The sequence below is a fragment of the Cervus elaphus genome, chromosome 20, assembly GCF_910594005.1.
Source record: "Cervus elaphus chromosome 20, mCerEla1.1, whole genome shotgun sequence".
Taxonomy (NCBI): domain Eukaryota; kingdom Metazoa; phylum Chordata; class Mammalia; order Artiodactyla; family Cervidae; genus Cervus; species Cervus elaphus.
In genome coordinates this window covers 37,065,301-37,089,136 of record NC_057834.1, presented here as the reverse complement: position 1 = coordinate 37,089,136, position 23,836 = coordinate 37,065,301, and the positions used below count along the sequence as shown (strand labels likewise).

The following is a 23,836-nucleotide window of genomic DNA, read 5'->3' as shown; positions in this document are numbered from 1 at the left end:
AAAAAAAAAAAAAACTTAACCATGAAAGGAAGAAAATAAGAGTATACATTATTTTAACAGCAAAACAGTCATTTCCGTATCTATATTTTATATATTATATATATATATATTTATATATATATATGTATATATACACCTAGCACAGTGTGTATATTCTATTAGTCAGTGGGGGGTGGAGTGGATGTGGTAATGGGGGCCAAGGCTGTGGTAGCCCCTGGGGGTGGTCCTAGGTTAGTTTAGGGACTCCAGCATTCAACCCCCTACCCCTCTCCTGGCGCCCAGTTTTCAGCTCTGTACCTGATACACTGGTTTTCTACAGGGAGAGGGTGGGGAAGGGTGGACACAGGTGGGGTAAGAAATTCCCCTGAAGATGAGAAGTCCTGGGAGGGAGGGAGGGAGGAGCTCAGCACCGGGCCAAGGAGGCTGGAAGCTGGAGGCCTCAGGGACGCCTCCACCTCTGGGCCCTGATCCTGGAGCTGGGCCGTGAACTAGGAGATCCAAGTGAACCTCCTGTTCCCTTAGCAGCCCCTCTGTAACTGCCTCCAGTGCTCCAGGACCAGAAACAAAAAAGGGTGAAGTTATTTACAATAGCAAAGATACACATACAATACATACATATTTATAGGAAACCAAAGTGACAAAGAGAGGAGGAGGAGACACCCACCCCAGCCTGGGGGTCCTGTGGAGAAGGGAGGGGAGGAAGAAAGTGCATTTACACCGGAGCTGCCTCCTTACACTCACACTGGCTTGTCTGAGGGCACCCACACATACAGGCGCGCACAAGTGCGTGGGGGCGAGGGGGGCCTTTCAGATGCAGTCTGCATGCTTAGGAGACAGGAGGCCTTGACAGGGTGGGCCGAAGGGAAGGGAAAAGACATTGAAACTTGACTCCAATCTGAGCAGACCAAGCAACATGCGGATCTCCCTGGGGATCTCCCCCGGGGTCTCGGCTGAAGCCTTCTCCTCAACCGCTCACCATGGGGAGGAGGTCTGGGGTCTCCCCACCCCGTGCCCTGCCTCAGGCCAGTCCCTAGCGGAGGAGTGGGGATGTGAGGAGTCAGTGGTTCCGACAGCTACGGTCCTGGGGACGTGGCTGTGTCTGCCGTGCCGTCTTCCAGCGCAGTGGGGCCTGTGGGGAGTGGGGATGGTGGTGAGGAGCTGGCCTCTGAGAAGATGACCCTCCCCCCATGTTTCTCCTGGGCAGTCCTCAAGCCTGTGAGAGCAGCTCTTCAGTGCCATCCTTCCGTGACAGGCGTTCTCCGCCACCAGAAACCTCAGAGTTTCTTGTGGGGCCTGAAAGGGGCTGTCTGCTGAATCCCACTTCTGTTTTGTTGGCCCCCAAACCCATGTGTAGGTATGGGTCTGCCTGCCTGAGCAGAAGCACAGCCGTGGCCCCAGCCCACACAATCTACTTCTGAACTACTTATTAAGGACGGGTTTTGGATGTGAGACTAGGTTCTTCCTGGTTGGTTATCTCCAGAATCCAAGAAAAAAGAGGGTTCAGTTCTAAGGTTCCCACTTTTAGGGGAGCTTCCTCCTCCTGAAGCTGAGGAAATGAGTGAATAAGTTGTACTTGAGGGGAAAAAAAAATGAGACCCCTTCTCAGAACTCCCCCATCTTCTCATAGCCCTGTGGTGATGTTTCCTCAGGAGCCGAAGGCCTTCTCCACGCGCCCTCCGCCCTGCCCCTGCCCCCGCCAACCCCAGAGGACCTCACTCACCGTCCTCAGGACAGGGCCCCAGTTCGCGGCTGTCCATGGAGTCAGAGGCCAGGGGCTCCTTGGCTGGAGGGGAGAGGGAGCTTTCTATCCATCTAGCTGCCTCTGTGTGGAAACTGCCCACAGGTGTGGTGCCGCCAGATGACTGACCCCCGAGGGACCTGAGCAGCTCTCTGTGGGCCAGCTCCATGTCCTGGAAGAGTAGCAGAGGGACATCTGCTCTCCAGCCCCTCTGGGGAAGAGGCTGTGCTTGAGGGTGGTGGGGCGGGCTGAGAGCAGAGCCCCAGGCCAGGATCTAGGGCTCCTGCGGAGACAACTCTTGTGGGTGATGGGTCTCGGGGGACGGCCTGTGCCTCTGGCGGCCCGAGCCCTTACCTTGAGCCGGTTGAGCTTGAGGGTAAGCTGCTCGATGGTGCGGAAGATCATGCCCACGTCCCTGAGGGCCAGACTTGGGGGAGAGCGGCCGGGGCGCTTCTGATCTCCATGGCCTCCCTGAAGTGGGGGCTGAGGCTCTGTCTGCCAGGCAGGGAGGCCGTCAGGCTGGGAAGGGCTCACGTGTGCTCCTGATGGATCAGTACTCGAGTCGGGGGGTCCTGCTGGCATGCTGACGTAAAAGCAGTTCCCTGTCCCCAGCAAGACAGAGAGATTAGGAGGCAAACAGAGAAGCCTAAGCCGTCTTCTGCTCCCCCAATGTCTCCCAGGCTGACCCATGGGCCCAGGAAAGCCATCTTGCAGATGAGCTCAGAGCAGGTTGGCCCCAAGCTGCCTACCAGTCTCCCAAAACCCTTCACCTTGAGAACCTTTGAGATGCTGGTATTGCCCAGTGGGGCCCACACCAGGGGGGAGACTAAGGAGCTAGTGGTGGAGGTTAAAGGAGAAGGGGCAGGGTGGTTGTGTTTCTTCTGGGAAACCACAGCGGCCCCCATTCCCTGAAGGAAGGGTGAAGAGGGGGGTGAGCTGGCTTTAGATGCTTCTGAAAGAGGTGGGTGGGTGCCTCCTTCTGCCCCATCTCAGGCTCTGCTGAACTTCAACACAGCCCCCTCCCCAATAGCCAATTACTTGGTGATCTTTGCGATACCTGAACTCATCAGAGGGGGTCAGGGATAGCTAGAGAAGGATGCCGAGGGTCCCTGACAGGACAGTCAGCACAGGAATATGTCCAGGAGCCTGGAAGGCCTCACAAGCCATTCTCCACAGTGACCCTGACGGGTGTTGTGGCTGGTGTGCGGGAGAGGTGGCTCAGAACGACATTGCGCTCCCCTCCCCCGCCTCCTGTGACGAAGCACAGCCGCTTCACTCCACCGCTCGGGAAGGGGCCTGCGCAGCTCGCGGAGAGGGGCTGGCACAGGTCTGCCCGCCACCTTTAGGCCCACGTCCTACTCTCCCTGATTCCAGTTGGGGGGGGCGTGTCCACACGACTGCCGACCAGGGTCTAACACCAGAAGCCCAGCTCTGCCCTCAAGGGCTCCCACTCCAGCCCTGCCTGTCTGGCTCCAGGGAGAGGGTCGTTACCCGTAGCCTTTGCTCCGCCTTCCACTTCGGGTGGCTCAGGCTCTGACTGGCCACTCTCTGGCAGTGCAGGGACCGCCTTGCTGCCTGCCACCTCCGCTGCACCAACACCACCACCAGGGAGAGCAGAGAGGAGACAGGAGGAGAGGGGAGGGCGCCGGAGCAGGAAGGAGACGGAGAAAGAAGAGGTGGGTGTGGGGCGGGGTGAAGAAAAAGAAAAAGGGAAGAACACAGTGAACACAAGATCACACATGATTACACCCCGCAGAGCCACAGAGAACTGCTCCACCGATTCACCAATTCACCAGAGGAGAGAGAAGGAAGGTCAGGTCCCAGAAACCCAGGAGAGAGCGCAGACCTCGGGCAGGTGGAGAGAAAAATGCTCCTGGAAAAGGAGGCAGAGCTGGGCATTGGGGGAGGAAAGGAGACCCCCTGGCACTGGTGTGGACGCCCTCCCACTGCCCGAGCACCCTGCGCTTCACTTCCTCCCCTGCTGCACTCCTCAGACCAGGCTGCCCTGACTCTTTGCTCTGTCGTCTGGGCTCTGGCCAAACCTGCCCTGAGCCCCAGTCCCAGCCAGTCCTGGCTTTTCCTGTCTTAAACCGGGGCCGTCCTAGCTCCCTGCTCCTTCACCAGGGACCCCCTGTCTCCACACGGCTCCCAGCCTTGTCCTGCAGCCCCTCCTCTTGGCTCTGCCTCCAGACCCACCCCGCCTCCATCCCACACATCAGTGCCTTCCTTGCTGCTCTCTGGAGCCATCCGCTGCAGCCCTCTGCCCGTGTCTTTCTGGGGATGAAGATCGTGAGAAAAGCCCCACTTCTTAGGACTGCAAGAGCAGTGAAGAACGCTAGCAGAAACTTATTGGCAGCTGACTTGTGCCACAGTGATATCCTCATAACGTAGAATGAAGTCCAGAGGGGCTTCAGAATTTCTCCCAGGGTCACAGGGATATTAAGTAATGGAACTAGGACCCTGTACCTAGGCTGTCTGACCCCAAAGCCATTACATGATGTCAGCATGTCTCCTTCCCCGGGATCCGGACAAGCCTCTGCACACAAGGCTTCCAGACGGGGCGGGAAGGAAGCAGCCAGCTGAAGACTCAGTGTGCCCCCGGGGGCACCCCAACGTACTTTACCTTTTCTTACAACCTTGTAGCTTCCTGTGCCCTCTGTGCTCGAAGCTTCTTCCTCCGGATTCTTGTCTAGCTTGGGAGATTCCCAGACCCCAGAATTCCTGGTCCTTGGGGGCAGCTGTTCCAGAGACCGCAGAGCCATGTTCTCCTGCCCTTGCTGGCTCCACTCTGGCCCCGAGAGTGGGGCATCATCCCCCTCGGCCCCAGTGGGAGCTCGCCCCGGGGAGCCTGGGTCCCAGGGGTGCGAAGTGATGCTGATGACGGAGGGTGTAGGGGTCAGGTCATCCTCGGGCTCCCCGGCAGCTCGTGGGTCCGCGGGGTGAGCAGGCAGCAGGCTCCACAGGATCAGGTGCCGCAGGTTCTCCACTGGAGGGGAAGCAGGTGATGGCTTCCTGGACACAGGACCACGCACCTGGCCATGGCGGGGGGCGGGGTGCAGAGGAGGTGGGGGCTGCGGCTCCCTTCTCCCACCCCCGACCTGGTGACACTGCCTCTGCAGTCACAGCGTGGAGCTGGGGGGCCCTGGCCAACCAGCTGGGGGGTAGGGTGGAGGCCGGGGTGGGGGGACAGGAGCAACAACGGTCTCTCTGCATCCTTCTCTCCTGGAGCACAACTCAGGGAGAGCCTCTGAGCAGGCCGAGTAGGGTATCTGCCTGTCGACACCGGCCAAGCTGCTGGGGCACTGGGGGCTGACAGTCAGGGCCAGGAGGCACTCACCGTCCTCCAGGGCTGCATCGGCGAGTCCTTCCATGAACAGAGGGCCCGGGAGGGGCAGGAGGATGGGGTCCCTGGTCCTGCTTCCCCTGTACTCGCTATTCAGCGAGGCAGAAGGGTGAGGCAGGGCTCCCAGCTCCTCGTCCTCCACGCTGCCCTCCTGTTCAGCATCTGCCAGCAGGGCCGAGTGCTTCCCTTTGACTCTCTGCTGGCACCCCATGCCTGTTTCAGATGGGAGGACAGTGTAAGCAGGGGAAAAGGGAGGGCATGGACAGGCTAATCCCAGGTCCAGCTTTGGGTTCAAGGGGCTGGGAACACTGGCTGATTCATTCCACAATGTTTACTGAGCCTCAATCATGGCCAGGCACCGTCCCAGGCTCCTGGCACACATCAGTAGAAAAAAAACAGAGACCCCTGCCCTGTGGAACTTAAATTCTAATTGACGAACATAGAGAAAAAGAAAATAAGTAAATTAACTACATGAATTAGCGATGAAAGTGCGATAGGAAAGAAAAAACCATACGCGGGGGTATGGGAGATCAGGAATGCTGGTATTAAACCGAGTGGTCAAAGAAGGTAACTTCGTGCAAAGCTGACAATCTATCTGCACAAAGACTTGAAGTGGGGCGGGAGTTAGGAGAAGCATTCAAGTGGAAGGAAACAGAAAACAGACCCAGCCAGGGAGCCTACCCACAGAGATTTCTCTCTAAACTCGAGGCGATAAGTTACTTCACATTAAAAACTCACCGAGAGTTCTGTCTGGGACCCTTGTGCCCCTGTCGATCCCATCCTAGTGACTGTCTCTGCAGCCCTCTGAGCTCCACTCCCCACCCCCATCCTCAGGATTCCTGTCCCAGCACATCTCTAAGGGCATCTTGTTCTTCATTAGGAGCCCCCAGACTCTACCCACCTGCCCTCGCTTCCTCCTCAGGTGGGAAGCTCTGTTTACTTTAGCCTGTTTTCTGCCCTCTTCCAAGACCTCCTTCCTCATTCTGTTTTTCTCTGTTATTATGGCCCTTTATGGCTCTCCCATCAACCCCAGCCACCTCCTTACCTGTGCCTAAGGGAAATGAACTGGGTCAGCCCCCCCGGGACAGCTCAGGGCCTTACCTGCAGGGGCTGCCTCAGGCTCCGGTTCACCGTGGAACACCTCGGAGTCATCCGGTCCTGCCCTGCGGGGAGAACAGTCAGGGTGAGGGAGGCCCGCCCGCCTGGAGTTCTGGCTCTCTGTCAGCTGGGAGGTGGCCACGTAATGAAATTCCACTCTGGCCTCCTGAGTTCACATGGGCAATGAAGGAGCAGGGCCAAAGAAGGCAGTGGTTTAGATTTCAGACCTGCTGTCTGGTTAGCAACCTGGAGAGGAGGGTGAGTGCTGGCCAAGCTTGTCTTGGTCCTGATTCTACCCCCTCGCCCTCACAATTCAGGCACAGTTTGAGCAGGGCAATGGGGGGAAAAACAGGCAGGGCCAGAAGGTGGAGGTGTGGGCGGACCTTACTCCACCTGCCCGCTAACATCTGTCAGCTGAGGCTGCCCAAACCCAGGGGTGAAGTGCTCAGAAGCAGCAAATGACTGGCCTGGAGCGGGGATGGTGACGGGCCCGGAAGGCTGCCCACCTGCTGGGTGTGGGGCTCTGGTCGGCTGGCTCCTGGGGGCCTGGGCGCGGGGGGTGGGTGGGTGCTGGGGCAACTCCAGGGAGCCTGGTGGCATTCCGAACAGCCTCTTCTAAGAGCTCCATCCACCTGTCGCTCAGCAGGAAAAGAGAGGTCTGCTGGTGAGAACAGGACAGAGGAGCACAGTGTCTCCCCCACCCACCCCGAGCCAGGGCTGCGAAGCCCTTTGCCAGAACCTGCCCTGAGGACCCTCTGCCCAGCGGGGGTCCCGCCTCCCGTGCAGTTCTGACTGGCTGCCCCTGCTTGGGGCAGGTTTATATTACTCACAGCTACCAACTGCTGAACACCAACCCTCTGTTAGGCTCTGCGCTCTGCACTCTGTATCTGTTCTCTCTCAACCTAGCTCCCAAGAGGCAGCACTATCCACATTCACAGATGAAAGCCCCGAGAAACTGTCTGACCCAATCTGTCTCTGGCCTCTAGGTCAGACAGGCTACTACTGAGGCTGGCTACTGCCGGGAATATGGGCGGGTGGATGCCGGGGGGTGGAGATGACAGTTCTGGAGGCAAACACCTTTGAAGAGTGTGGGCATTTAAAACACTTGATGGAGGAAGAGAAGAACCCAGGGGAAGGGAGTGTGGCCAGAGAAAGGAGAGGAGCAGCGGACTGGCTGGAAGACTGCTGGTAACGCCTCCTTCCTTGGACAGGCCGCTCATGGGGTCAGGAATGGTGATCCCGAAAGCCTCTCTGCATCTGTCTTATCTCCCTCTTCTGTGCCAAGGCCCCATCCTCTAGCCACTCTGGGCCCAGTCCTGGTCTCACTGTCCAAGTCCTCACACACCGCCCTGGTCCCACGGGGATGGCAGTTACGCGGGACTGCCTCGCTTCCCAGCAATCCTCACGTGTTCTTGTCCGATGATGTCAAAGCCACCAGCTCGTAGATCTGGGGTGGGCCCAACTCAGAGGTACAGATGATGAAGAAGGCCCGTTTATCTGTGCAGGACAGAGAAGCAGAAGGGTCTGTACTGGGGGTGGCAGGGGCATGACTGCAGCCTGGGTTGGGTGACAAAGTGTGGACTTGAAACCCTGACCCTCAACCAGATGCAGAATGCAGCACTAGTTGGACCGAGGTCATTGGGTTCCACTTACAGGAAGGACAGAGGCCATTCTGGTTCCTCTAATGCCATCTTCATAGTCATTATCTCCCACTTTCCTCACAGTGAGGGCTGAAGGTTTACATCACACCCATCCTCCCTTTTCACCTCCCGCTAAGAGACAGGCATCACTCCCCATGATACAGTTGAAGAAAGCGAGCCCAGAGCCCTTCTGGTACATGCTCCGCTTCTCACTAAAGTGCTCCGAGCACTGGACTGGGCTCTGGACTGTGGGTGTGAACTCTGCCTGTTCCTCCTGCAGCAGGAAGGCATGTCCTACTGATCTCTGCCCAGTTCTGCTTCCTCATCCTCAGTCCACCCTAGGTGCTCACATCCCATCCGGCCTGCACCAGGCTGTCCACCTTAGTCGCCATCCCACCCCAGACTGAACCACATCTTCCTGTTTAGATGAGTCTGGGTGGAAGGAAAGTCACACGGGCAGGCCAGTAAGTTCATCACCCAGCGCTCACTGGACAGGAGTAGCAGGGCGCATGGCCTGGGACCCGGGCCCGCTGGGACCGTCTCCTCACGGGTACCTGTGGCCACCGAGCGGACGAGCACGGCATTGAGCTTGAGCACGGGGCTGAAGGTCTGCTTGCTGTCCACGGAGCCCACGGCCGTCTTGCTGTGGCACTTGAGCAGCAGCTTCTCGTCCTGCTTCTGCAGCAGCACCAGGAGGTCCTCCAGCAGCAGCACGTGGAGGTCTGGAGGAGGGTGATGTCTGTGAGGGGTTCCCCGCTGCCTGCTCAGCCCTCACCAACACCTGGGATACCAGAGGCTCCTGGATGGTCGTCCTCAGGGTCTGGGGAGCCCTGGAGTCTGCTGACCTCCAACTGCTTGGTTTTTGGTTCTTTCTCCCATGCTGTGCTTAAGGTGCCCTGAGCTCTCAACCCCAGTGGTGCTTGGAGCTGCCTCCCAGCTACCTTACCGCCCTTGAGAGCACCAGGTACAGAGCTGATGATCCAGAGAGGAAGAGCCCGGGTGATGCCCTAGATTCCCTCTTGGTCCCAGGCCCCTGGCGCTTACCCAAGGTCTTATCCTTGCTGATCCTCCAGGTTAGAGGCCCCTCATGGATCATCTTTCTGGTTGTAAGATCCAAACTCTGTGAGAGAGACACCATTCATTCAACAAGCATCTGAGAACCTAGACTCTATGCTAAGGTGCTGGGCATCAGTGGTGTGAACAAAAACTAGTCCCTTGCCCTCACACTCTTGTGGGGGATGCAGACAAGTAAAAAGGCAACTGCAAAGTCACAAGCCACGTGCTGTGCTGGGGGATACACTGGTGGCCCTGGCGGGGGGTTCTCTACCCACCACACACTGTTGATCCTCCTAAGAGGGTCCTGCCTGTCCCTTCAGCTTTATTTCCTCCCAAATGGCCTTCACTGTTACCTCGAGTCCATCCCCACCTCCTGCTCTTGCAGGCTGAGTTCTCACACCCGGCCTCTGTTGTCGGGCTGTCTGCCCTTGTCTGTCCAGGGACAAGGCGGCAACAGCCACCGTTGCTGTGTCATTCCGGGGCCCTCATCACACGTCCTTGTACACATGGGCACAGGTCTCCTCCCCCAGTACGCTCCAGGTCTTGGGTGGACTGCTGCTCCTAAGGAGGCCCGAGAAGCACGTGTGCCTGTGGGGCTCTGACCTTGAACTCTGCGGCCAGGGGGTTGCTGGCCCTCTCCAGGGAGGTGGTGTCCAGGCGCTTCTGGTAGCCTTCCAGGCGGTGCCGGTTCTCCGTCTGCTTCACTGCTTCGTTCACATACTTGAGAATTTCCCGGCACTGGTCCCGGGCCCGGCAGAGCTTCTCGTGCTCACAGGTGCCGCCTGCCCACGGGGTAACGAGGGGTTTTTAGGGCTCCTGCCAGACGAGTCTGCCAGAGCCTGACAGGAGCTGGCTACCGGGGCCAGCCAGTCACACATCACGGGAGTGGGTGGGGACATGCCACCCTGCCTAACCTGGACCTCAAACCTAAGGACGACATATTCTGAGGATCCACGGGCTTCAGACCTCTGCTCTGCAGACACTGATGGCTCTTAGGAATTCCTGCCTAGACTACAACTGGCCCTACAGGTGTGGGGACACGATGGGGACCGAGGGAGCGATAGCGCCTCCCTCTAAGAACAGGGGGCTGTGGGTCCTTCCCACTTCTCCACACTGACACCAACGTCTCCAACTTGAGGGTGGTGAAAGGTGCTCGGGATCCCAGGGACAGTGACGACAGGGCTAGACCCCCTATTCAGCCTGGTCCCGTACTCCTCTGGAGTAACTCACCATGCACGGCTGCCTTTTGTGCATCGCAACGCCCCCAGAGACGTCCAGCAGGGGGCATGAATGGGACTAAAATCCAGTCACATGCTCTGGTGCGGAACCACGCCCCTCAGAGGAGCCACGGTACCCCGTGTGCCAACCCCACATCATCAGAGGCTCCGCTCCCATCTGCACAGAGGCCCCACACAGGCCGGGGACAGCCTGAACCTCCTCCTGTGCTGAGCACCTTATTTACTGCCAAAGTGCATCACAATGGTTGTCTTCTCTGAGACTGACCGCAAGAACACAAGGATGAAACCCTCAGGACCAGAGAGGTCAAGTGACTTGCTAAGGTCACAAGCAGGGCTGTGCCAGGACCGGGCTCTGGGCCATGGGGCTGCTGCCTCCCCAGGCCGGGCGTCCAGGGCCCTACCCTCCGTGTGCTTGATGATGTTCTCCAGCAGCAGCGGGTACTTGGTGAGACGCTGCATCTCGGAGATGATGAGGTCTCGGAGCTGCAGTCGCCGGCACTGAGGGTGGCTCTCGGCCTCCTGCATGGAAGGACGCACAGAGGGAGACGGCACCCCAGATTAGGAGCTGGCCTGTGGGCTCCGGGCCACAGGACAGCACAAATGCTAAATAGGTCCCAATTCCAGAGAGTCACTCAGAAACGGTGGTGGCAGCTTCTCGCTTTGATATTTAGAAAAAAGCTGGTGGGGTAGGGAGACCACAGCCCAAGAAAGGGATATGGTCAAGCCACATAAAACAGGGATTACTCCCACTTTATAGACAAACAAACTGAGATCCATCTGAGTAAATACAGGCAGCAGGAGGTGAGCAGGGCCATCTGATGGCAAGTCTGGTGTCTCTGTCTTGAGAGTGGGTATATGTCAGTGTTTCTGAAGAGGGGGCCTGGGGAGGGTGTGGATGGAGCAGAGGTGCTGGTCACCAACCCTGGCAGAGAGAAGAGGCCAGGGTGCCTGGAGCTGGGGGCCAGTGGGTAGTCTGAGAGATGGTGGGTGGACCTGGTAAGCTCTCCCCCTCAGCCTGACTGAGTTAAGACTGGACTGGCTGGTTTCAGCGGCGACAAGCAGAGGCCACGCGTACCTGCATGAAGAGCTGGAACCGGCTCTCCTTGCGCTGCCTGGTCTTGATCAGCTCCAGGGCGATGGACTGATAGGAGCAGAACTGTGCGGCCACCTGCTGGAGCTCCTCCCGGGCGGGGCCGTCGAACTGACAGGGAGAAGGGACACCACAGAGCCCACCTCACACCCCTGCCTGGAACCTCTCCCCCTCTTCCTCCAAGGCCTCCCTGGGGCCTGGGCAGCCATACCCGAGCCAGCATGAGGTCACTGACTTCTTTGATAATGGGGCCCTCCTCCCGGAGCTTCCTCATAGCTTCACACCAGGAATCTGGGGCAAGGAGAGAAGACAGAAGCGCCTGGGGTTGAGCTGCAAGGCCAGGCCCTTGGTGACGGGGGAAGAGGGCTCTGAGGGTCGTGCTGTGGGGGCAAGGTCTGGGAGCCACTTCACTCGTGGGGGAGTTGGAATACTGGCTTCAGGTTGGGCATCAGGTTCTCCCCGCAAAGAGTACGGGCAGGGGCTATGTGCTTGGGGGTCCTGGCATGTGGGCAGAAATCTGAAGTCTGGCCAGGGGAGGGGGCGGGCGGGGGGCTCCTCACTGTGGATCTCGATGAGCTCAGGTAGGTTGGGGAAGAGACGGGCCAGCTCCTCGCGGGGCAGTAGGCCCTCCTTCTTCATCCGCTGGTAGAAGATCAGGTCCAGGACCCGGAGTGTGCGCAGATGGGACGCTTCGGTCACGAACAGCTCTGAGCAGGTGAAGGGACAAGGAGGGGCAGAAAGACAGCAGGACAGCCATCAGCAAGGATCTCCTGGGACCTCTCCTGAAGGCCAGAATGGAGGTGGTCCTCACAGGAATCACAGCATGGGCCGGCCATGCCCCTAAGGCCCCACCCTCTCTTCTCTACCACCCTTTGCGTCCAAGGTGCCCTGCACTGTTACCACACGAGTCAGCGTGGAAGCGGGGAGAGGCAGCTGGTCTCACCATTGATGACCTCCTGCCGGTCAATCTCCCTCTGGCTCAGCCTGGCCACCACGTCCTTGCCCACTGTGTGCTGCCAGTTCTGGGCATCTGGCTCTGGCTCCAGGTCAGACAGCTGGCCCAGATCGTCTTCTAGCAGGTTGGGGAGGAGGGCGTCTGTGCAGAACCCCAAGCTGGGGGACTCGATACTCCTGGGGGAAAGGAGGTGGCGGCTCAGTGTCACGGGAGGAGGTCAAACGTGGGGTGTGTCCCCCACTCTCCTGCCCAACCTGCCTGTCCTGGGCCCTGGGAAACCAGGGGGCCAGAAGAGGGGCTGCACCACCAACAGGCCAGCAGAAGGCACGGCTGGGTCAGGGACACCTAACAGAGACTGCTGCTGCACCCATCACTCACCTGCGGCCCATTTTGGGGGTGAAGGGAGGTGTTGGGTTCTCAAGAGACCTGTGGAGAGAATGTCAGCTCTCAGCCACCCTGGGCTGCCTGGCCCGCAAGATGCCAGTGGGCGGAGCCCTCCCCGAGCCCCGCCCACCTGGTGGAGAGGCTGGAGGCAGATGAGGAGGCTGACTGGTGGAGGCGGGCGGCCTCCGCCGCGGCGTCCATGTCCACGTCGCTGCGAGAGCGGGGCACGTTCTCCGCCTTCCGGGACCGCTTCATCTCCTCCCGGCCCTTCAGACTTTCAGAGCGGCCCAGGCGAATCTCTGAGCGTGAACTGGATGGAACAGCAAGAGACCTTGGGGTCTCACACCCGACCAGCTCTGACCTGCTCCTCCCTCTCAGGGCCTGCCTCGGCACTGGAGGCTTCCACGCCAAACACCAGACCCAATGTGCCCGAACTCCCTGTGGCAGACACTGCTCAGTGACAAACCGCTTTTACCACAGGCACTCCTTCCTCTCCCCAGCTTGGCTTGATGGACAGAGCCTCTCATCTTCCTCTTTTTAAAAAAATTTTATCTATTTATTTTTTGGCGGTGCTGGGTCTCCATTACTATGCGGGCTTTTCTCTAGTTGCGATGTGCGTGGGCTTCTTATTGTGGTGGCTTCTCTTGAAGAGCACGGGCTCTAGGGCATGCAAGCCTCAGAAGCTTCAGACTTGGGCTCAGTACCTGTGGTTCCCAGGCTCTAGGACGCAGGCTCAACAGTGGTGGCCGGCGGGCTTAGCTGCTCCGCGGCATGTACAATCTTCCCAGACCAGGGATCGAACCCGTGTCTCGCACTGGCAGGCAGATACTTTACCACTGAGCCACCAGGGAAGCCTTCATCTTCCTCCTGACTGTTCAGAAAGGGATCCCAAGAGGAAGCTAAAATCCAGGACTTAATAAAATCAGACTTGTGGGGTGCCTGGATGCCAAAGACCCCGAGTCCCCATCAGGCTGCTGTGGACACCAAAGTCTATCACTAGGAACCACGAGGTCCTACCCTCCCTGACCCCGCCATCTCCTGGCCGGCCCACCTGGCCCTCTGCTCTGGAACGGGTCGGTGCCCACCGTGGACTCTGCTCGAGGCGGAGCTCTCCTTTTACAAGATCTTCTAAGAGGGAAGTACAAGCACCCCCTGCACATACTCTTCAGCATTCTTCATACTGCCTGTCAGAAAAGTCTATCTGAATTCCCACCCCTCCAGCTGTGATGTGGATTGTGGATTTCTTCTGTTCTTATCCTGAGAGCATCCTTTCTAGGCCTCCAGTCCCCTCAGAGCAGAGCAGCTTGGAAGGGTACTTCAGGGGCATGCTTACTGATGGGCATGCTCCCTGGCCTGCCATTCTTGGCCGCTGACGGTTTGTGGGGCTTGAGATGCTGACGACCGGGTGCTGCTCTTTTTCAAGTCCTGCAGGGCATCAGCCCTGTGACAGCTGGCATCTCTGACCCCTAGCTGCCCCAGGATGGTGCGTCCCCCCATGGCCCTGCTGGGCTGGTTCTCTGCTGACATTACTGCTAATCTATTTCCTGCTCTGCATCTAGGACCACAGAAGGCCTGGGGAGTCTGGAGAGCTCTTATAGCACAGCAGACTGCTGCAGAGGAGCCGCCAAATGGCTTGGTCTCCATTCATCAGTCTCTGAACTGCCAAAGGATCCAAATGCTGCTCCCCTCTGGGTCCCAAGGGTTTGTCTGCAGGGTTAGAACCCATACTGTCAGCTGATCCCCTACTGAACTCACTCCCTGAAGCCTGTCAGAACAATTCCAACACAGATTACCTCAAAACACTTGCACCGGTGCCCCACAATGGGTCACTTTAGCATCGCATCAAACCTTGTGCAATGAGGTTCCTGGGGCTTCTTTTAAGTACCCAGAAGTGAGTAATGATCCCATGAAGAAGGGAGGCATGCAACCCTTCTCCAGCCAAAAGTTCCTAGGTTACTGCTGTCTAGAATTGGGGGCTTCTTATACCTGTTAGTTTCTACAAAAACCTCTGTCACACTATGCTGCCGATGTCATTTCTTCCAAGACTGTCGGTGATTTATAATCATCAAATCCAAACGCTTCTGCTAACAGTGGATTTAGGATCCTCACGAATGTCTCAGGGCAAATTTACCTAACAACTTTAAGAATACGTTTACAAATGGTCTCAAATATTTCCTCAAAGTGCTGACAATATATCTTATAATTGTATATTTGATACATCTATAAAATCACACCTACCTCAGCAATCATATAGTTTGTATTAATTTACTCAATAATATTAGAACTCAACCTCTGTTGTTGTTTTGTTGTTTAGTTGCTAAGTTCTGTCCGACTCTTTGCAACCCCATGGACTGTAGCCCGCCAGGCCCCTCTGTCCAGGCAACTTCCCCAGGGAGGAATACTGGAGGGGGTTGCTGATTCTTTCTCCAGGAGATCTCAGCCTCTGATCCCCGCTCAAATCTAACCTTTATCTTGCCTAAATCTTTGTTAACTCTCACTATGGCAAAACCTTTTAACATATATTAAGCTTATAAAGGTTTAGTATAAACAGAACAGAGTAACCCTGTACACAAGCAGGAATTCTGGTAACTAGTTATTTCAGGGGTAAAATGAATGGTTTGATTGTGCAGGCTGACTCATGCCTTTGGGCCTGTGTATAGTCCAGCTCAGCAGTGTACACAAGAACTAGTTTTGTACACACAGACCACATTTATTATATCTCAGGTGTGACTTAAGGAAGGTGCAAGGATGTTTCTGACTACAGGCAGTTTTTACTTTAAGTGCTGGCTGTAGAATGTGAGCCCTAACTTGATGGTTGTCACGTCATAGTCAAGAGCAAGTGCAAGAGTACGTGTCAATGCCAGAGAAGGGTTCTGCTTAGAACCCGGCCAAAGATGGAGAACGTGCGCAGTACCACAGCCTCCGCTCCCCTTGTTCTTCTAGAAGAACAGTTCATTTTGAATCAATGGCCTTTGTATCTCTTTGGTGAGGTGGACATCTGATGCCCATTATGCTATCTGCTTTTATAGCACCCAACAGAACCTCATCTTTAGCTCTCTTCTTCATGGGCACCAAAGATTGTCTTAACCCAACTTCCTTATTTTCCAAGATTTCCCTTCACCAGCCCCCTCTACCCCCTACCCCCAACCTGGACTCTTCTCTAGCTGTTGTCATTTAGGGTTTCCTGACTAGTTGCTTTATAACACAATCTAGCTCATTCTTAGTGTGGAGGCCGCTGAGTGGCCAGGGAGTGAATCCGAAGGAATTATAAAGGCACATGATTCCTGCTGGAAGGTCAGGGGCCCCGCTCTCTCGCCTGCTTACCTGACCACCAGCACACAGTACGTCTTCTTCTGAAGACACCCAGGCAGGAAGGTTGGGGGAGAGGGAGAGAGCGCTACAGCAGGAGCCTTACAATATGGGGGGGGGTGAAGTAGCAGGCACCGAGCCCTGCTCCGACCCTGCCAGCGCTCCCCTCTCTGGGCAGCCAGCAGGCCCCATCCAGCCACTGTTACCTGTTGCTCTCCAGCAGGTCCTCGGGAAAGCTTCCTGTTGAGAGGCGCTGCGTCCCAGGTTCCGGGGCATCGTACTGCTGGTTGTTCTCAAAGTGCTGAATGATGTTCCTCACGTTGCCGGGTTTGACTGGAAACAGAAGGATAATGAAAGATACTCTGCTTTCGGTTCAGGGACGACTCCTCAGGGCCCTCGCTCCCCTTGAGCCCAGAAGACAGTGATGAATAAGCATGGGTGAGAACAGCATGGAGCCGAGGGCCAGGAGACAGGGTTCGAGCTCTGGCTCTTCCACTGTGGGGTGTAGCATGCACAGTCCCCCCACCTTTCTGGGGCTACTCTTTCTTCAGGTGCAAAATGAGTGGCTTTGGAAATACATTTGCGCTGGATATTTCTTTTGGTTCACACATTCTTTATTACAATGACTCTCATGCTTAAGGATCGTTCCTAGGTTTCTAGGTTTCTCCCAAGAGCCATATAAAGCTTGAAAAATAGCCAGGAAGACCAAAAACGTTATCTACCTGTAATTTGGCCAGGTTGCCAAATTATACCAAACACTTTTCAAATTTATACTACTTTTAGAGTTCACTATTCTGTTCTTCCTTGACTTGCCTTCCTGTTCTTTCTGCCTCCACCCCTGCCTCTTCATCTCCATCATTAAAGAATCAGACACCTCATTACAAGTGGTGGGTGGGGAGTGGGTCTTAGAAGGACAGATGTCACTCTCTGGCATTCAAAGCTAAGACAAAAGAGAGCTGTCTCTGTTCCAAGTAGAGAGGGCAGGTAAGAGTAAAAAGGCATAGGCGATACCACATGGAGACCCGGGAGAAGCAAGCTCAGGCTGGGGGCTCAGTGGTTCCCATCTTCAAAGAGGATTAGCTAAGCTCCAGGTCCAGGCTGTCAGAACAAGAGATGGGTTAAAGATGCTACTCTGCCTGGACCAACAGAAAGGATAAGTGGGATGCAGAAGGCAAGACAAATATCCCTGGGTGCCAGACCCCGATCCTATCTGTACTAACCAGAGACTCTGCCATCAACATAGACAAATTTATAAATCTCCCTGTGAATCTAAACCTGAGATTCATAAGAAAATTTCCAAGCCAGAAGAAACAGAAAAACATTTAACTGGGCTCTTCAAAGCTCACCATTCCACATCCTTTATACAGGTAATGCTTTTCTAAAACTGCAAAATAGGTGGCTGTGTATATGTGGTAGGAGCCGAGGCTGTTACCGTCACTCTCATTTTGGAGATTAGAGTCAGAGCTGCCTGTCCCAGACTGAACGTGCATCTGGGCCCTGGGGCAACTGCAGGAGCCAGGGGCAGCTTTGCAGCCACAGCCTGGAGCATCCCTGGCTGGAGGATGATGCAGAAGCCTGGGAATGTCCTAGAACACAGCAACTCTGGGCAGAGCCCATTGTTCCCCCTCCCCTGGGCCACTTGGAAAAGGCCCAGTTCTGGGGATATAGTTACACCCTAGCTTACACCCCAGACAAGGAACAGGTGTGGCCCTGAGATTTGGTATAACTGAATAACCCAGAGTAACAGGGGAAAAAACACATAGAAAGGAACGCATTTTTGAAAAGAGCAAAGTTTTTACCAGCAGCCTTTGCTCTCCTTCCTCCATTCTCTGAATAACAATGAAACAAAGTAAAAGTGAATTATATGTCACTAACAATCGGATACGTTAACTAATAAACCAAGCTAATAGCTGGTGATCATAAATGGCAAGGTTCTCAGTAAATGAGGTTTTCTAGCTTTGGTGGGTGTTTGGTTTTAGATGCGCATACAGATTTGTCTGATGTCCTGGGAACTTGAGAACATCAAATCAAATCATGAGATGACAATAGGAAGATCTAACTCAAAGAGATGGTGAATACCCAGCATCCTTATCCTGCTCCTGGGATCAGCAACTCTGCCCTGGGTGTTCCTGGCCCCTCCCAGGCTGACTCAAAGCAAGCAGCTGGGGCAGGTCTTAGGCATGCTGCTTACCTCATGCCCACCTCAAGGAGGGTGGATGGGAGGAAGTACGTGCTAAGAAATAAAAGTCTGGGTTTCAAGGCCATTCTTTCATTTTTTCCATTGTTTTACAGACTCCCCCCTCCCCCGTCCCAATAATTCTTTATTTTTATTGTTTAAAAACGTAACAAGGCTAGGGATTTAACTTTAAAAATAACTTTGAAAATCATTATTTTAAATTGTCATTTATTTATATAAAGTGAATTATAGCAATTTATTAAAACTTCTGATTGCATCTCACTGCTCTCTCCCCCTCTGATTTACTATAGAACCTAGAAAATATTAATCACTTAATTAATTCTAAGCATGTGGACTTCACGGATGGGAAAGGAACCTGTACAGCTCCAGGTTCTAAGTTTCTTTGGGTTAATGCCAATTATAAATGTATTTATTTTTAAAAATACACAGATTTTAGAAGATATTAGGTCCTCCAATATACACACATTAAGGTCATTCTTTTTAAATGCTGCAGTGACACTGGCAAGGTTTTAAGAGTTAGAAGAGATGCAAGTGCTGCCCAGAAGGGCTTAAGCAAAGGAGATGACAAATTAAAATACCTCAAGGCCAACCTGCTGAAGACCCATCATTAGCTAAAAAGCAAACAAACAAAAAACCCCACGTAGCATTAAAAAAATGAGGATTTTATTACATCAGTTGAAAACAAAGACCTGAGGAGCTTGTGCAGGACATTTCAGTGTGTGAGAGTTTCCCTCATTTACAGAGTCCTGGACTTTGCAGCTGCATCCACACAGAGGGGACAGAACGAGAAAGGCCTTGGGTCGTGGAACATCTCGGAGGCCCTAGAAGCTGGCTTCTGCCAGCACCCCGAGGAGGAGCTGTGCCTGGGGGGCAGCGGCCCGGCCCCTCCCACCGTGCATCGGGCAGTAGACTCCTGTGCCCAGGGGAGCTTCAGCAGCATGGAGGGGCACATGAGAGCAATGGAGGGAGGAAAGGGAGGAAGGATGGGCAAAATGGGAGATGAAGGAGGGGGGAGGGCAGATAGGACTTGGAAAATGTGAACTCAATGCTAATGAAAGGGAAAACCCAAATAAAATGGTCCTTTTACCTTCCACAGGGGACAAGGGAATATAAAATGCTAAAAGAAAACAAACAAAAACAAAAGCAAACCATGAAAAATCAAATTAATGTTTCAAGAGTCAAAATAAAAATTACATCAAGCTGGGAAAATGAAAGGTAGTGGCAAAAATCAGGACTGATCCAGGAGAGTCCCCTCCTCCCCGCCTCCCTCAGGCAGCGATTTCAGGAAAGGCAGGAGGCCTGCACCACGGTCCTTTCCAGATTTCCAAGACTAACATGGGGATCTTAAGATAATAACTGGGAGCGCCAGCGGCAACGTCCAAACAAACGACACACAGCTGGGAAACCCATGGAGGTCTGGGTTTCTGATGGCATGAGGGGAGCCTCTAGGTCCCCAACCTGCCCCCTTTTCACTCAGTTCAGCTTAACAGTCATTGAAACTCTCCATCAAGGGCCTATAATTGCTCCCAACACACAGGCCCTCAGGAGGACAGACAAGTCCATGGGTGAAGATGAAGGAGGCCCTGACTGTCAACAGGGCAGCTTTCCAAGGGGAGTGGGGGATACTCCTCTGCATGGCTGCTCGGTATCTCTGAGCTCCTAGACCCAGGCACTGGCACGACCTCCGTGGCTCTGAAGCAGTTCCCTGCACCTCAGGAGCCCGTGTTGGGTGTGGCAAGGAGGCAGGAGCGCTGAGAGGAAGCTGACCTTGGAGTTCGGGCCTCTGGCTCCCAGAAGCACAGGAAGGCCCCCTGCCAATGTACTGGCCTTGAAGGGCCAGAGGCCCCTGCCCAAGGCTTTGCTCCCCGAATACTCACTGCTCTGGGAAGAGGTTTTGGGCTTCCCGATGTACTTGAGAATGGGGTTTCGCTTCTTGTCCTCCAAGGCATCCTTGTCTTTCTTGGAATTGCTGCTCTGCTGAGACAAGAAACACTAGGGTTTGTAGAAGGCCTTGGGAGCCAGACTGGGTCACTGATCACCTGGCCACTTCCCTTAAGATTGACTCTAAACAAGCAGCTGGTGGAGGACTCATGCTTGTACCCTAACTAGCACATTTACTTCTGGCCAGGGACTGGAGGGAGGGAGAGAGAGATCTAGTCTGGTGATTCTCAATGACTCTGTGTCCAAAGGCAGCAGGACGAGCCAGGCAACCGGAGAGGGCTCTCCCGGCTGCTTCAGTGCAGGGATCTTGCCAAGAGATGCTCCTGTCTGGGGGAGCTCTGTCACCTTCTTGGTTTTTGGGAAGAAGGGTAGCCACTTGTCTTTGTCAGGAGCAGACTGGGCCTTTTCAGCCGTGTTGAGGGGTCGTGTTTCTCGAAGACGGATGCCCGCATGGCTCATGTAGGTATTGAGGGCGAAGCCCATGGGGCCACTGTAAGAGAGGAACAGGCGGTGAATCGGAAGCAGGTGGAAGGGCTGGGACTCTGCAGGCAGGGTGTGTGTGAGGGTGGGGTGGTGGTGGTGTTTTGACTTGCATGACTCCCAGAAGAAGTCAGAATTCTTTTCCTATGCAGAACTCTTCCTGACCAAGGGAGAGTGGGCGAGTGGAAGGACGCATCAGTTCATCAAAACAAAAGCAAATAAGCCACAGGCATGCCTGGAGGACGGTGGAAGCCCACAGCTGAGGTCCTCAGGCACATACTCGGGGCTGGGATGGCAGAGGGATGGGAAGAAAAGCCACCTGGCCCTGGCAAGTCTGGTAAACGGCCTTTGCCACCACCCACCCCAAGTACAAGGAGGAAAGGATAGAAAGGATCTGTCAAGTTGCTTCCAACTGCCAGAAATGAAACTGTCCAGACTTCCGTGTTTAAAAATAATGTACTTGTCTCTCAATGCACTGGAGAGATTATCCACTTTGTGGATTCAATGAAACAAATGCTTCAGCCCTGGCTTTCCTCCTCTCTGAAACAGACTTCTATCCCCATCTTCTCTACCTTATGAAGTGTGTGTATGCTCAAGGAATGCACACTCATTCTAACACTGGCTGCCGAGAAACAAAGGCTGCAAGGGAAAAAAAGTGTCGGCGGAGTAAGTGTGTTGTATCCCAGCTCCTCTCTGTAGGTACTGCTAACTCAGGCTGATCCTGTCACCGCTCCCTCTCTCGGCGGTTTATGAGAAAGAAGTGGGGAGGCAGAGCCAGGGCTGATGTGGGCGGAAAAGAGGAGGCCAGGAATGGGCGTGATGGCAGCCTGGTGTCCGCACACTGAGGAGTAGTCCTACGTTCCCGGCAGTCAGGCCTGGACCGTGTGACCCCCCTGTGTTATGTTACACAGACACGTGGGAACTAAGCTCTGACGCTAGGGAGTCCCCTGTGCTTGGCAGAGACGCACCGCCCAGTAGCTCGGCCCCACTCCTTCCACCTTGAAACCATACAGACTCACTCACCTCCTGTCTTCCTCATATTTGGACCTGGAACAAAAGAGAGAACAAATGACTCAGACCGCAAAGGCAGAGGCTCATCCGCCTGTGCAAGACGGGAGGAGGGTAAGTCCTTTCCTAGAGGAAGGGAGGGTGTCTGGGAGGGGAGCAGGGTGGTGAAAGGTCAGACTCAGACCCCTGTTCTCAGCTCTGGAGCCAGCCTAGGGCTCAGGAGGCGGGGGTTCTCACTCCTCTGAGGGACTCAGTTAGCAGAGTGACGATGATGGTATCCTTCTGGCTAAAAGGAAGGGGGACTGTGGCAAATACAGCCTCTTGCTTGGTGTCTGTTTCAGCCTCTGCAGCTATTATGGAGGAAGAGGCTCCTCTCTGTGTCCACCTAGGACTAAATGAGAAGGGCTGGGCTGGCACTGAGGCAAAAGGAAAGAAAGTGAGGGAGCAGAGATAATACCTTGAAACTTGATTCACAGGAACCCATTTAAAAGAGATAAATGACAACAGCAACTAGTATCTGCGTGCTCACTATGGGCCAGGCACTATTCTAAGCTATTTACATGTATAATATTTATACTCAAAATAACCCATGAGTCAGTATTATATATCCATTTAATGAGGCAAAGGCTTAGTTCTTTTAAATAGAAGCCACTGTAAGTAGGGTACCTGTGCTGTCAGTAATAATTTCATACAATTCTGTGGTGCCGACGATCTCAGAACAGGCTGGGCTATGTTTTGCCTCCACCCCTGTGTCATTGGGGTGACAACCATCATCTGGCTGTTGTTAGGGAAACTAAGGCCCAGAAAGACTCAGGCTGAGGGTCATAGGGTAGTTTTCAGACTATGCCCGCCCCGTGGGACTTCATCTAGTCTCATCTCCAACCCGGACCTCGTGTCAAATGCCAGGTTCGTACACTCAGCTGCCTATTCAAATCTCCAGTCTGATGCCTAAAAAGACGTGAGATTTCTGACACTTGCAAAACTGAGCCCCCAACTTTCTACCACTAAACTGTCCCCCATACAGCTGTCCCTAACTCGACTGATGACACGTTTGTCCTTTTAGTCGTTTAGGTAAGAACTATGGAGTCGTCCCTGGTTTTTCTTTCTCTCACATGCTATGCATCATTTTCTAGGAAATTTCTCCTGTTGGTTCTACTGTCAAAACATACTTGGAGCTGACCTCTTTCTACAGCCTCCAGCACCAAGGCTCTGGCCTGAGCCCTACTGTGTGAGCTACGGTAACTGACTTCCCTGTTTGGAACCCCACCATGCTCTCCCACCACCCTCCACCCACACTCGAGTCTCAACTCCAGTGGCTCCTTGTTCACGGAGAGAAAAACCAGAGGAGATACAACAGTTCCCAGGCTCTGCGAGGCTGCACCTCCAGTTACCTCTGACGTCAGCACTGAGTTTCTCAATCTGCTCTGGTCACACTCACCTCCTCCTGTTCCCCAAACATGCCCTGGCTGTTCCCTCTGCCTGGGATGCTCGTCCCCCAAGACGTTTCCAAGGATGATGTCCCCCTTCTCTTCAGTCGCCTAAATGTAACTTCTGGATAAGGCTTTATTTGAAATCGTAACCCACTGGCTTAGGTGCTCCTGACCTCCCTCAGCCTGCACTAGGTACAGTTTACTTATTTATTAGACACTGCATTATCTTCCCACAATAGCATAGCTCCAGAAGCACTGCTGTTTGTTTACTAACGTATCCCAGGAGCCTAGAACAGTGCTTAGCACCAGTGGGGACTCCATGAATATTTGCTGAACTGAATTATCAGCAGAGATCATCTAGCCCAACTTTTGTCATTTGAGATGAGACCTGGTGGCTCAGATGGTAAGGAATCTGTCTGCAATGCAGGAAACTGAGGTTTGATCCCTGGGTTGGGAAGATCCCCTGGAGAAGGGCATGGCTACCCACTCTGGTATTCTTGCCTGGAGAATACCCATGGACACGGATCCTGGAGGGCTACAGTGCATGGAGTCTCAAAGAGTAGGACTCAACTGAATGACTAGAACTTTCACTTTCAAGGTAGATGAAATGGCTTGATCAAGGCCATACAACTACTCAGAATTCCCTGACGGTCCAGTTGTTAAGATTCAGCACTTCCACTGCAGGGGCCACAGGTGAGATCTCTGATCCAGGAATGAAGACCCTGCATGCCCGTGGTGTGACCAAAACAAAACAAGCCACACAGCTACTGACTGGAGAAGCAGTAGCGGGGTGAAAATCTATGTCTACGCCTGGGAACGTCCTCACAAAGTCATTCCAGGAGCCTGGGACATGTTCAGAAAACAGGACTGGAAAGAGACAACCACAGCAGGTGTTCCAGAAGTGCCTAAGTTCAGTTAGCTCAGTACTC

General features: G+C 54.4%; 1 protein-coding gene across 11 annotated transcripts in view; it reads right to left on the bottom strand.

The window, feature by feature from the left end:
- Window positions 1–36: 36 nt before the first annotated feature.
- Window positions 37–23,836, bottom strand: part of ARHGEF11 (Rho guanine nucleotide exchange factor 11) — a 108,026-nt gene continuing 84,226 nt past the window's right edge. For 4 of the 11 annotated variants that reach the window (XM_043878917.1, XM_043878919.1, XM_043878925.1 and 1 more), the window contains 24 exons: window positions 21,493–21,516; window positions 20,335–20,479; window positions 19,926–20,025; window positions 19,136–19,165; window positions 16,058–16,184; window positions 12,673–12,852; window positions 12,537–12,584; window positions 12,147–12,334; window positions 11,764–11,910; window positions 11,415–11,494; window positions 11,189–11,314; window positions 10,515–10,632; window positions 9,479–9,657; window positions 8,864–8,939; window positions 8,374–8,541; window positions 7,586–7,676; window positions 6,686–6,811; window positions 6,183–6,244; window positions 5,076–5,294; window positions 4,362–4,724; window positions 3,230–3,325; window positions 2,093–2,340; window positions 1,721–1,910; window positions 37–1,129 (listed from right to left, as the gene is read on the bottom strand). In XM_043878917.1, the coding sequence (XP_043734852.1) occupies window positions 1,074–1,129; window positions 1,721–1,910; window positions 2,093–2,340; window positions 3,230–3,325; window positions 4,362–4,724; window positions 5,076–5,294; window positions 6,183–6,244; window positions 6,686–6,811; window positions 7,586–7,676; window positions 8,374–8,541; window positions 8,864–8,939; window positions 9,479–9,657; window positions 10,515–10,632; window positions 11,189–11,314; window positions 11,415–11,494; window positions 11,764–11,910; window positions 12,147–12,334; window positions 12,537–12,584; window positions 12,673–12,852; window positions 16,058–16,184; window positions 19,136–19,165; window positions 19,926–20,025; window positions 20,335–20,479; window positions 21,493–21,516 (3,187 nt within the window). In that variant the 3' untranslated portion in view covers window positions 37–1,073. The remainder of the gene's footprint in view (window positions 1,130–1,720; window positions 1,911–2,092; window positions 2,341–3,229; window positions 3,326–4,361; window positions 4,725–5,075; window positions 5,295–6,182; window positions 6,245–6,685; window positions 6,812–7,585; window positions 7,677–8,373; window positions 8,542–8,863; window positions 8,940–9,478; window positions 9,658–10,514; window positions 10,633–11,188; window positions 11,315–11,414; window positions 11,495–11,763; window positions 11,911–12,146; window positions 12,335–12,536; window positions 12,585–12,672; window positions 12,853–16,057; window positions 16,185–19,135; window positions 19,166–19,925; window positions 20,026–20,334; window positions 20,480–21,492; window positions 21,517–23,836) is intronic. The other 7 variants (XM_043878918.1, XM_043878926.1, XM_043878927.1 and 4 more) reach the window with 5 other exon arrangements.